Below are 13550 nucleotides of genomic sequence, written 5' to 3' on the forward strand. Positions count from 1 at the left end.
CACGGGGAATTCTCTTATCTCTCATACTCTATCTTTGTGATTTAATTGCAATTAGTTGTTTATCTGCCTAATTTACTTGCTTTATTTATTTAAACCCAAAGTTTCTCTTGTTTCTCTAGATAGTATTTGACACTTAGTATATAATAGTCAGTTGCAATTATATTCTCCGTGTTCAATATCCTGGTACTTACCTTTAGCTATACTAGATCTATCCTATATACTTGCATGTAGTTTTAGTGTAAAAAGTGCATCACTCATCATTTAATTGCTAACTACAACTAATTTAAGGCCATAGGATTTTAGAAATATTGTAGTTTAAATTTTCCGCGTGTAATTTTTGTTTTTATTAATTAAATCCAAAAAGATAAAAAAAAAAAAAAATCCTACCAAATTAGGGTATTGAATGAAAATGCCAACATAGTGTTTCAAAAATATCAACACAATGCTCTGAGAATGTTAACACATTGCTTATATTGACATTCTACATGTATTATATTGATATATTTTATATACTATGTTGACATTTGTTGCTGTACGAAAAAATTTCAAAATTTCAAAGAAAATTTCAAATTTTGACATCGGAATATATGCAAGTGAGATCTCGTTAGAATCCTTATGAAATTATCTTTAATTTGATATATGTTGTGCAAAAACATAATTTAAATCGAGAAAGTTATATGCGTTTTCAAGTTATGAGATATTTTTCAAAAGTTAGTTATTACTAATTTGTTGTAAATTGACATTAATACACTTTGTGGGTTGGTGCAACCGTAGAATGTGCACTATTTAATTCTACGTTCGGTTAGTAAAATTGGACAACTAATTAATCCATGATATTATCTTAGATGGATAATCTCCCCATTATGAGTCGCAGCCGTACCCCTGCGACAAAAACAGTATGGGGAATGATTAAACTTTAGTTCCATTTTTGCCCCCCTATCGTCTCCTTCATCGTCAACTACACCGGTCAGATCTAGATTTTGCCGCCTCGGAAAACTCTATTACTGTATCGATTCCCATGTCTCAGGCGGTGACGGCGGTGCTGCACCAGCAAATTGGTGATTTTCGCCGGCGGAGACACTGAGGTGATGGAGTGGCTGAGATCGCTGTTCGATCGCAAATCAAATCGGGGAGGGGAGGGGGGAGGGACGTGATTGGGATGATTGAGGGCTCTCCAATCAAAGCATGCGGTGGTTTGGATGGTTTTTTGCTGGTGGTGCCGCCGTGCTGAGCCGGCGGTGAGGGAGAAGCTGGTGCGGAAATAATTTATGGACGGAGGGATATGAAGGGATATCTTAGTAAATACGTGTTAAGTAATTATATAAATTAAATATATTTTAAAGCATAGGAAGAATGTCAAATCAACCGAACACTTTTTATTTATCCAATATTCAATCTAGATTTATCCCATACTTAATCCCCATATTATTTTGTCATGTTAACCGAACGTAACCTTTTTTTTTTATCGTACTGAATATTGTCATTCCGGAGCTGATGATCTAGGCCCTTGATTTGAATATCTAATGACTATTGTTTAATTGTAGTTAGCAATTAAGTATTGAGTTAGAAATATAACACTCTCCTAATAGGTACTGTATTAATTTTCTTTCTTAATTGTGACACTAAAAGTAATACTCAATGCGTCCAAAAAAAAATAGAGCACATTCATTTATGGAAAGTTTTCAACAAATAATAATCCTACACATCATTCCACTAACACTACTTCTCATTTACTTTTTCTTCTCATCTCTTACTTTTTTCCTTCTCTCTTGAAACCTGTGCCATACACCAATTGCCCTATTTTTTGTGGACGGATGGAGTGAATTAGTGAATCAAGTATATTGAGAATTCGAAATTTAGGCTCCACGAATGGGTTGCATCGCCAATCAATTGAAAACACTTATTTGCTATAACTCGTTGGAATGAACCGATTATTTTATAAGGTATTAGAAATGAGTCACTCACCTCTTAAAAGGTCTTATAAGGGGGAGAGTAACTATCCATACTTATATAGATGAGCTAGGATCATCATCAAGTCGATGTGTGACAAGATTTAAGAGTTTTAACATTGTTTGATTTTTTAATCCTAACCCTTCAATTTTGATGACTTATTTGGATCAGCCCATCGGATTTGGCTCCAGCAAGATTTAAGAAATTGATTTGTTAAAGGTTAAAGTGGAGAGAGGAAAGTAAGAGAGAAAATAAAATAGTAGAGATGTAGAAAGAATAAAATAAGAGATGGAATAAAGTTTTTACCAAAAAAAGAAATGACTCAACTGTATTGGGACAAACAAAAAAATTTACTACGACTCAACTTTCTTGGGACGGAGGAGTATGAGATTTCTTCTGATGTTGCACTTCTTTCCCTATTCTGTTATTTCCTAGAACATTGTTGTATCCTTATTTAGTAGTTTAACATGATGCACAACCATCTTCTTTCTTTGGTACATTTAAACCTAAATAATGTGATGTGGAGGACTATCTAACATGATGCTCGGAACCTAAATATTAAATTCAGATAATACGTCTGCCACGATTGTATTATTTGACCCTTTGAGACGTGAATATGCAGCTGATGGCTTAATATGTTTCGGTGGGCTAACAATGTCGTCAATCGTCATACTTCTACGTTCTTTGCTAACTCTCGTACTCCCTCCGTCCCACTTTAAATGGAACATTTTTATTTTGATATCAGATTTTATATAGTGTTATTTTGTGAGTTAAGTGGATAGAATAAAGTAAGATAGAAGGAAAAAATAGAGAGAGGGATATTTTTATTTTTAGAAATTTATCATTTAGAGTGTGACATCTCAAAAAGAAAAATGATTCACTTATAGAGAGACGTGAAGAGTATTTCTGAACAAGATTATAAAATATGTTTTGCCTAACCATATTAGGTCAGTCCTCAATTTGATGTATATATTGTATGCCATATACCTATCTTTGTTTACTTGCAATTCCAAATAGAAATTTGCGAATCCACAATTGTTCCAATGTTCACCCACTGGATACCTCTTCCCTTCACCCACTAGATTTTCAAATTAAAAAATACTCCGATAAATTAAAAATACCAACATACTCCCTTTGTCCATTTATCCCAATATATAACTGAGACGTATTCCTTTTTGGATTGTCCCATTATAACTGATACATTTTCTTTTATAGCAAAAAAAACAACTCTCAATCTCTCTTACTTTTTCATCTATTCTACTTTTTTTTATCATTATTACTTTATTCTCTTTTCATTTAACCACTGAACACCACTACCTAAAAACTTGTGCCCAAAAAGAATATGTCACATCCATTTAATGTGACTAAGGGAGTAGTTCAAAGACTTCAAAAGATATGGCACTAGCACCAAATGTAAATGCTTAGAATAGTGGACTAGAGCACGGACTAACGGTTAGGGCGTGAGGATGTTCACTATTGCGTTAGCCTAACGCGACGGACGTCCCAAAGTAGGACGAGCTCTCATCCGCGGACTTAAACCGTTAGCCGATCGCTAGTCCGCTATTGCGTGGACACCGATAGGCTAGGCGATTTTTTTATTTTATTTTTAGTTTTTTTTATTTATACTCTATATTTACAACTTATTGCACTTTATTTTTTAATAATTGATAAACACCAACAATTAGAATGAATTAATCGTATTTTTCAATTTATGTGACAGGCCGTGAGATGTCCTAGTGACGTTGCAGGAGACGTTTTTAGTTATTCTAGTGATAGACTATTGGTTAATACGTCCTATTATGAATGCGCTTAACCGCTAGCAAAGTGATCATTATCATTATTTCGAATTCAATTACTAAATGGATCTGTACAAAATAATTGCTCACTGCTTGAATCATTTTCCATTTCCAAGTATAGATTTATAAATTAGGTTTGGGAAAAGAGAGCTCCTTTATTATGTTATTTAGGCCGGCCAATAAAATGCGGGCGTCACACGTGCAAGCTGGGGATGGATCCAATGCAGTTGTCACACGTGTGCCCAAGTTCATTGAACCACAGCTCTGCTAGTCTCTTTCATCTCCGTGAATGCGATGCCTCAAATCATAGCTATAAATGTTTTTTCATTTTATTTTCCCTCCACCTTACTTTTTCATGACTCTCTTCCTCAAAACAATCCAACCATTTTCCCTTCTCAAATCAGACTTAGCCAACTGAATCCATGTTCTAGGATTGATTGGCTTCATGTAATTTTCTTCATCAGGTAAAACTATAGTACTGTTGTATTTAAATAAAAGTTGCTTTTTTGATTGAAGTAAGTTATGTATGATCCGATCTCTACCTTGTTTGGTAATGGATGAGTAGAATTTGTCACTTTTTTTTGGCTTCTTCTCCTCTTGCTAATCTATTAAACAAATGCTCCAATAATAGAAATAATAATGTGTGATGAATTGTTGGATTAGAAGCTGATTTTAATAAGATCAATTGATGTTAGTAAAATGGAATTTTATGAAGAGGCACATGAATGTATAAGTGGTGAAGAATGTCTGGTTCATTGCTATTCATTAATAACTAACAACTTTTAGTTAGTTATCTGATAAATCAATTTTATGGATCATTAATTTGGATTTCAATATTGTGTTAAAAATCGATACTACTATGTTTTATTAGGATGAATGCAAGGTAGTATCAGTTATAATCTACAGACTAAAAAACCTGAAATAAGAAACTGAAAGATTTTGTTGAAATTGTTTGTTTTTGAAATTTCCCAAAAAGCTAATGATGTTGAAGCAATTGTAATGTAATTGGAGTTGGGATAGGTTCCTCTAATGGAGTCATGCGACTGCGTCGAGAGTCACTGGCCCGCTGATGGAGTCCTGGTGAAATATCAATACATATCCGATTTCCTCATCGCAATTGCGTACTTCTCCATTCCTCTTGAGCTCATCTACTTTGTCCAGAAGTCTTCATTCTTTCCATACAGATGGGTGCTGATACAGTTTGGTGCTTTCATCATTCTCTGTGGAGCAACTCATCTAATCAATCTCTGGACATTCACTCTTCATTCGAAAACCGTTGCACTTGTAATGACCATAGCAAAAGTTTCCACTGCTGCTGTGTCGTGTGTCACAGCACTGATGCTCGTTCACATCATCCCCGAACTGCTCAGTGTCAAAACACGGGAGTCGTTTCTGAAAAACAAGGCCGAAGAGCTAGACAGAGAGATGGGACTTATCATAAAGCAGGAAGAGACGAGTAGGCATGTCCGGATGCTAACTCACGAGATCAGAAGCACACTCGATAGACACACTATTCTGAAAACTACTCTTGTTGAGCTTGGGAGGACCTTGGATTTGGAAGAATGTGCCCTGTGGATGCCGTCTCAACGAGGATTGAATCTGCAGTTATCCCACACTTTGACGAATCTGATACCGGTTGGATCCACTGTGCCCACCAGTCTTCCAATTGTCAACGAAATCTTTAGTCGGGCTGAGGCAATCCATATTCCACACACATGCCCTTTGGCAAATATTAAGCCTGTCCGTGGTGGATACATGTCTCCTGAATCTGTCGCGGTTCGTGTACCACTCTTGGACCTCTCGAACTTCCATATCAACAACTGCCCTCAGCTGTCGGCTAAAAGCTACGCTGTGATGGTTCTTGTTCTTAGCGGAATTAGGCAATGGCGCGACCATGAGCTTGAGCTTGTAGAAGTCGTCGTTGATCAGGTTCGTTTTTTTTCTTGTCTTGAAATGAAATGAAATGATTTTGTCTTGTCTTGGTTCGACGTTTAGGTGGCAGTAGCGCTCTCTCATGCTGCGATTCTGGAAGAATCGATGAGGTCTCACGATCAGCTGGTGCAGCAGAACGTAGCTCTGGATTTAGCTAGGCAAGAGGCAGAGCTGGCCATCCGTGCTAGGAATGACTTCCTTTCTGTAATGAACCACGAAATGAGAACACCAATGCATGCTATCCTATCTCTATGTTCAGTGCTCTTAGAAGCGGAGCTAGGTCCAGACCAAAGGGTCATGATCGAGACCATACTCAAGAGTGGCAACGTGCTAGAAACGCTCATCAACGACGTCTTGGACCTTTCAAAACTGGAAGATGGCAGCCTCCATTTAGAATCAGAGTTATTCAATCTTCAAGCAACTTTTGGAGAGGTGATGAATATATATTTTTTTAGGGATATGATCGGTTGATAACTATCTTAAACTGATAAATGACAACTATGTCAACAACCTACTGTTAACTAAATGTAGTTACATACGTATGTCTTCCGTTGACATGTGATGTCAACTGCATTTAGTTGACATACAAATGTCTTCGTGTTGACAGTTGTTGACATAGTTGTCATTTAAGTAAGTGGCTTGCCTTTTTTTGATTGGGAGTTGTTGTGTTGAAGCACAGGTTGTGGAGTTGATAAGGCCCATTGCATCAGTGAAGAAAGTGTCCCTAACTTTGAAAGTGGGTCTTGACTTGCCTGTGTACGCTACCGGCGATGAGAAACGGCTGATGCAGATCATACTGATCGTGGTTGGTAACGCCGTTAAGTTCACAAAGGAAGGCTATATCACCATTGAGGCCTCCGTTGCAAAGCCGGAAAACATCAGGGGCTCGCCACCTTCAACAGACATCCATTTTTACTTGAGAGTGCAGGTGAGAGATTCTGGCTGTGGCATCAGCCCAACTGACATCCCACGTCTCTTCACCAAGTTTGCCGATCCCCAAAACTCACCCACGCGGAACCGATCCTGTACCGGTCTCGGCCTTCCAATTTGCAAAAGGTACACATCAGTCTTTTTCTACTTAATTTTACTCAATTTTCAGTTTTACTGAACAATGAAGTAAACAGGTTTGTGAACTTGATGGGAGGCCATATGTGGGTTGAAAGCGAAGGGTTGGGGCACGGCAGCACTGTTACGTTCGTAGTCAGGCTCGGGAAATACGATAAAGCAAACAAAGCCGGCTGCATTGTTACAACCATAGACAACACAATTCAGAAAGCTTTCATCAACTACGACGCCAGATTGGCCTCACATTACGGGACAACAAGCCTTATTTAGGAGATTGTATGACTTACGTGATGTTAAAAAGTTAAAGAAAAAGTTGATGTTGAAATACAGTTGACAAGTCATGTGGCAAAGATCTTAAGGAAAGATCTGTTATGAATTTATACATAAAGATATGTAAGTTGTTGGCTCCTCGAATATTGACTGGGTTGTTCATTCATCACAACTAATTCCAAATATAAGTATTAACATGAATCAATCAAAAATCACTTCAACTAGAGGAGTCATGCTATCCAAAAAGAGTAATCCCTCCGCAGAGAGAATTTCTTGAGGCAATTCTTTTAGCAGAATTTAAGAAATTGATACGTTGTGAAGAAGAGAATAAAACAAGAGTGAATAAAGTAAGAAAAAACGAAGAAAAGAGTAAAGTATGAGAATAAAGTTTTTGCTAAAAAAATGAATTGAATCAAATACCTTGAAAAGCCACAAATATAAATACAACTCAAATACCTCGAAACATAACCATCCCTTATACATGTAAAAGCCCATTTTTTAAAGATAGTATAAAACATCTGAATGAAGCTACAAACATGCAACATACTTTAAAAGTATGAATTGTTTCCTTATTAATTCATACCAGAAAAGTATGAATTTACTAATTTCAAAATAGTTAAACAACACATTACCTTACACATAATTTTATTTACAACTTACACTACTAATGATTTGGAGCCCACAATCCATAAACACTACTTACATTACCCCTTAACTTTCTTGACCAATTATACATTAAAACTGTGCCAAACTAAATGTTTATACTTTCCCAAGAGACAACATAATCAAAACTGAAAAACATTAAAGCCAAGACAATAAATTTACAAGCAAGGGAAATAACACATCTAAAAACAAGACACCTGATAACAAAGATACTATGAGATAAACCAGAAATTATACCCCATTTAGGAACATGCACAACTTATAAGAAATCAAATAGGAGTATAAATCAACTTATGGAAACATAATAATTTCAATACTCCTTTCACTAAACATAGTTATATGATAAAAGCAACTCAAAATTAAGGGTGTAAAAGAAGTGGGGTACAGTTCTAGCAAAACCATAAACAGGGTGCCGAGTGCCGGTAGGTGAAAACTATTCGTCAAGTATATCACTTCTTCGACTTCTTAATTGGCCTACAACAAGATATACCAAATATCAGATGATAAAACTTCAAATCGCAGCCAGTGAATTGAGGTGCAATTGCAATACACTTACTGTGCTGGCTGAGCTGTCTGTGCAGGGGCAGCTGCTGCAGGTGGAGCTACCTTCTCTCCTGGTCCCTACATTGGTTATGAAATAGGATGTTGGGATTAACAAATCCAACAAATTACTATACAATTTAAGAGTCTTGAAGTTATACCTGAGCAAGACGTTCTTCTCTCCTAGCAAACTTCCTTTCCCTGCTAGCCTTGTTCTTTGCTCTCTTGGCCTCAAACTGGTCGGACAAGGTCTTCTCCCTAGCCTTTTCAGCCTTGGACTTGTGAATGCTCTCCATCAACACACGCTTGTTCTTGAACACATTTCCTTTGACCCTCATGTACATGTCATGGTACATGTGTTTGTCAATCTTCTTTGCCTCACGATACTTGCGCAGCAGACGCCTCAATACTCTCATCCTCCTCATCCACAGAATCTTAGTCGGCAACCTTGCTTCCCTGGTACCCTTGCGCTTACCTGCAATAATTAAAAACAAATAAATTAGGTCTAGGTAAGGATATGATTGAAAAATAACAACCAAAAGATTTAAAACCCCTTAGCCGTATAACTATCTCCAATAAACCAGAATAAAAGCAAAATCACGCAGAACTGTACCATATCCAGAGTGGCGTCCCTTCCTCTTTGCCTCCTTCATTCGGCGGGCTCGGGAACGTGAGTGGATCTTGGTTGGCTTCCTGATAATGAAACCATCCTTAACCAACTTCCTAATATTTTGTCCTGCATCCAAAAGAATATCCATAATTTAATTATGTGTATAATAGTGTATTCACATAATAAAACAAAACAAAACAAATAATAATGATGATATATGAACTGGATATGTGATATACACAGTTAAAATTAAGTATTTCATCTACCTCACGGCTCTGACTATCGACAAATTCTACAGTCAAGGCAAGCTATAGACATTTAAATCGTGTAATTGAACAGTGAGTTCAGAGCTATGTCAAATCACTTCAATTATCAGAATTAATTCCAGAACAATTTAGGAGAATTAGGTGGCCTGATTACACACAAATGCTTAACCAAGCCCTAAGTAAAACAAATCTGAAACTAGTTTATTCAAACACAAATTAATCCAATTTCTCAATGAGCACCCGATTTTTGTCCTTTTTAATGTAGCTTGAAAAAGTTGAAAGGAGAAAGGAGAACATACGGGAGTTGGCCATAGAGATTTCGTTTACTTCATTAGGATCGAGCCAAACCTTCCCCTTGCCGCACTTCAATACGCTGGCGGAAAGCCGCTTTTGCAGCTTAAGCGTCACCATCTTTCCTCCTCTCCTCTCCTCTTCGCCGGTGGTGGATGTGATGGGAAATGAATTGAGAGGCGACGACGATAAGATTTATACGGATTGTTGCCTAGGGTTTTTTAAGATTGGGCTTCTTGTTTCCTGGGCTTTTTATTGATTGGGCTTCCATAGATTACTGATCCTACCGTACATACACTTAGGTAGGGATGTCAATCGGGCTAACCCGTTTGGGTTCGGGCCAGCCCACTCGGATCGTCGGGCTATTTAGGTGCGGGCTATTCGGGTTATGAATTTTTCGGGTCATAAATTTTCAACCCTAACCCTAACCCGTCGGGTTTTGGGCTAACCCATCGGACTATTCGGGCCTAAAAGCTTTCGAAAATAATCTCTTGTATCAAAATTTTCTTCTATAAAATGATTTTAAATTTTAGATACTTTTTTTATTTTTAGTTTAGAATCATATAAAATCTTCAAATTTTCATAGTTTTCTTCAATAATACATTGAAAAGAAGCCTTTCATCTCGATCAACTACAATATAAATTAAAGCTTGTGTTCGTGTCATTATTATGACATTGTTCGTAACTATTTCTTTGTGAAAATTAAAAATCATATCTTACATGAATCATTATTAAAATGATAAATATATTAAGATTTTGATGGGTTAGTTCTTAATTTTGTCTTATTGGCTTTGGTGGTGGTAAGACACTAGTGGCAGATGATGGGTCGGTGCAATAATGAGTTGAGATGGAACATGAAAGCCTGATATTGTGGGATCGAGTGGAAAAGTGTAGAATGAAGATTGAATAAGACTGATGATTGTGTAGAATGAAGATTGAGGATTCAAAAATGTAAAAAAACCCCTAAAACTTAATTTCTTATAATTAAAACTCACAACCCATCGGGCCGACCCGCAGCCCGTTCGGGCCAACCCGTTTAACCCGTCAACCCATTCGGGCCAACCCATTTAGCCCGTTTTGTATTCGGGTAATAAAATTAAGCCCTAACCTGCTCATATTACCGAGTTGTTTGGGCCGGCCCACGGGTTTCGGGTTGAATTGACATCCCTACACTTAGGTGACGTTCGGTTGCTATGACTAATTATCATGAGACTATCCATCTAAGATTAAATTATGGGATTATTTTAGTTGGAGAGGGAGGCTATGACTAATAATCATGAGACTACCCATCTAGGATTAAGTTGTGAGGGTCAATCTTATGAACCAAACATGATACATATTTAATTATGAGATTTAGTCTTGCCAACCGAACACCCCCTTAATTCCTAATCAGTAAATATTTCACATTACATTAACACAACTTTTATGAAATATAAAAATAAATAGAAAATTAATAAAATAGTAGCTCTGCTAATATATTTTATGTATGTAATATGTGTATGAAATTAATTATTGCTATATAAAGTCTATTTATTAAAAATAATAAAAATGAAATGTAATACTCTCTCGTCTAAATATGAAACGTTTGCTTTTCGCTATGGTCTTTTATGTAGTTTTGTTTTGTAGTTTAAGGGTGTGTTTGAATTGAAGTTTATTTTTCATTTAGATAAGAATACAACCATTTTGCAGCAATGCTTTTCTTGGTTTTCTACTATTTGTGGTGTTTAAATGAATTATATGTTATCCATAGGCCTTAAGAGCATCTCCAACGAGAGAGGTAAATGGAGAGGTAAACTAATATAACTACCACATTTACCTTTTTGCATGAAAAAACATTCTCCAAAGAGAGAGCATTTGAGAAGGTATTATATTTTTTCCCATTTTGAAGAGATACCTTTAACTCCCCATCAATGGAGAGGTAAAATCTTATAACTATCTTATTTGCATTATTTTCATGAAAAATCATTTTCCAATGGGAAAGGTTTTGAGAAGGTATTACACTTTACGTTTTTTTAATGCATTTTGTACTGTTATTTTATTTTAAAAAAATAATTTACTTTTCTATATACCTTTTCCCTTTGAAATGTGTTATTCCCTCCGTTTCGCTATAGTCGAGGCGGAACTTTTGGGCACGGGGTTTTAGAAATGAATGTTCGATGTGTTAAATAAATAGATAAAAAAGTAAGAGAGAGAAAAAGGTAGAGAGAATAAAGTATAAAGTGAATAAAGTAGAGAGAATAAAGTAAGAGAGGGTAAAATGACTCAACTATGGCGAAATGGAGGGACTAGGGAGTACTTTTTAGAAGGGTATATTTCACTTTTTAAGAAGGTAAATACATAATAATATATCTTTTCTATATATCTTCTCCCCTTGGAGATGCTCTAAGGGCATCCACAGTGAGGCGGAGGATGCGACGCCCTAAGCCCCACCCTATGCGCTGCCACATCAGTATTTTATCCTCCGCCCCTTCAACCTGCAATGGGACGGACTATAGCTCGCTTAAGCCCCGCCCTAAGTATTTTATTTATTATTTGAATATTTAAACACTACAACATTTATTTTTTAAGTTTGCAAACATATTAATTAGCAAGAATAAATATAAAAACACTAAAGGCAAATCCTATTGTTAATATTTATCTTTTATTTTTTATTTTTTGTGCTTGCAAAAATGAAAAATTGTCATTATTGAATTTAGAGAGAAATTGAGATGAGGAAGAGAGTGGAGTGAAAGGTGTGAAATGAAGTAAAAAAATTGGTGATATATATTAGAAGAAATAAAAATGTGTGCATCCTCCGCCCTATAGTCCACACCCCCTGCAATGGCGGACTAAGGGACACAGGATATGCCGGAGGATGCATCGTCCGTGTCATAGTCCGCGGACGATGCTTATGGCGCGGAGGATAAAATGTGCATAGTCCGTGGTGCTGCAGTGGCAGACTAAGGGACGAAGGGTGCATCGTCTGTCGCATCCTCCGCCCCATTGTGGATGCTCTAATAACACAAGTTTGGTTTATTTAAAACCAAAAATGTTAAGAAAAGTGGGAGGAAAAAAGTTAGTGGAATAGAGGTATCACTTATATATGTTAGTTTTAAATGAAATATGTGTGTAATGAATTAGTGGAAGGTGGGACACTATTACTGTTTATGGTAAAAGTGAATCGGGCCTCCTATTCGCGGGACAGAGGGAGTAAGAAATTCCAAAACTATCTACTGATTTTTCCTACATTCCAAGACTGAGGGCTATATTAGTAATTCCAAGTAATTTAAAATTGAAATAGTGTTGCATAGAATATAATCACTAAAATTTCATGATAATAAACACAACCATTTTCAACCTTAATTCAACAGGCCACACAGAAAATTTAACCAACAAATCAAACACTTGATTGGGCCATTAAATGCACTCTAAATGTCTCTATCTACTAATTCAGTCACATCCGAATGGAGAGAAAATAAAAAAATAGATTAAAAAAATATTAGTTTAATATACTTTTATCTAAAAAAATTTATCATTTTTAATAAAACAATAAAAAAACGTTTCATTTTTAGTTAAAAAAAATGAATATTTAATAATGGACATAGTAGCACTAACACTTAATAATGGACAAAACATGTATCGAAATCATACATATATTTTATATACACTTTGTTTTTCCTTTCCAAATGAGCAATAAGTGGAAAAAAAAAGTTAATTGTTTTAAATTTAGTGTACATTCTATATAAGGCCATTCACAATCATATATTGACACCATCTTTTCTTTCAACAATTTATGGGATTTATACCACTTTTTACGATATCTCTTATCAACTGAGTTATAGTAATAATTAATAACTAATATCAATTTTGTATGTAAAAATTATCAACATAAAGATATAAATTTATCAGCACAATAGAATTTGATAAATTTATGTCTTTGTGTTGATATTTAAATTTACATGTTGTATTGATATATTATGTCTTTGTGTTGATAATTTTAATACACGGAATTAAAAGTTATTAGTTATTACTGTAAATTAGTTAGCATACTAACGCAACCCATAGATTATATATACAAATCGCATCTCTTCTATTATTTAGTCTCACTCCTTCATATTCTTTTTTCTGACTAATTTATTTTAAATTAAACATTACTACAAAAATGATATTTTATAGAAAAAATCTAAA

At 35.7% G+C, this 13550-nt stretch overlaps 2 protein-coding genes across 3 annotated transcripts; one reads left to right on the top strand and one right to left on the bottom strand.

The window, feature by feature from the left end:
• The first annotated feature begins 4056 nt into the window (after nt 1-4056).
• Nucleotides 4057-7159, top strand: LOC125217583 (probable ethylene response sensor 1). Of its 2 annotated transcripts, none has more exons than XM_048119103.1 (5): nt 4057-4210; nt 4758-5675; nt 5742-6110; nt 6358-6734; nt 6803-7159. In XM_048119103.1, the coding sequence occupies exons 2-5, from the start codon at nt 4776-4778 to the stop codon at nt 7011-7013; spliced, it is 1857 nt and encodes a 618-aa protein (XP_047975060.1). In that variant the 5' UTR covers nt 4057-4210; nt 4758-4775; the 3' UTR covers nt 7014-7159. The 2 variants fall into 2 exon arrangements, with proteins under 2 accessions (XP_047975060.1, XP_047975059.1); XM_048119102.1 differs by having other exon boundaries at nt 4059-4210; nt 4767-5675.
• Nucleotides 7160-7874: 715 nt separating this feature from the next.
• On the bottom strand, nt 7875-9559 carry LOC125217584 (60S ribosomal protein L19-1). Its single transcript, XM_048119104.1, has 5 exons — nt 9392-9559; nt 8830-8952; nt 8378-8691; nt 8233-8297; nt 7875-8150 (listed from the first exon to the last, which is right to left on the bottom strand). The coding sequence occupies exons 1-5, from the start codon at nt 9501-9503 to the stop codon at nt 8126-8128; spliced, it is 639 nt and encodes a 212-aa protein (XP_047975061.1). The 5' UTR covers nt 9504-9559; the 3' UTR covers nt 7875-8125.
• Nucleotides 9560-13550: the final 3991 nt, after the last annotated feature.

This window comes from Salvia hispanica, chromosome 4 (genome assembly GCF_023119035.1).
Source record: "Salvia hispanica cultivar TCC Black 2014 chromosome 4, UniMelb_Shisp_WGS_1.0, whole genome shotgun sequence".
NCBI classification, from domain to species: domain Eukaryota; kingdom Viridiplantae; phylum Streptophyta; class Magnoliopsida; order Lamiales; family Lamiaceae; genus Salvia; species Salvia hispanica.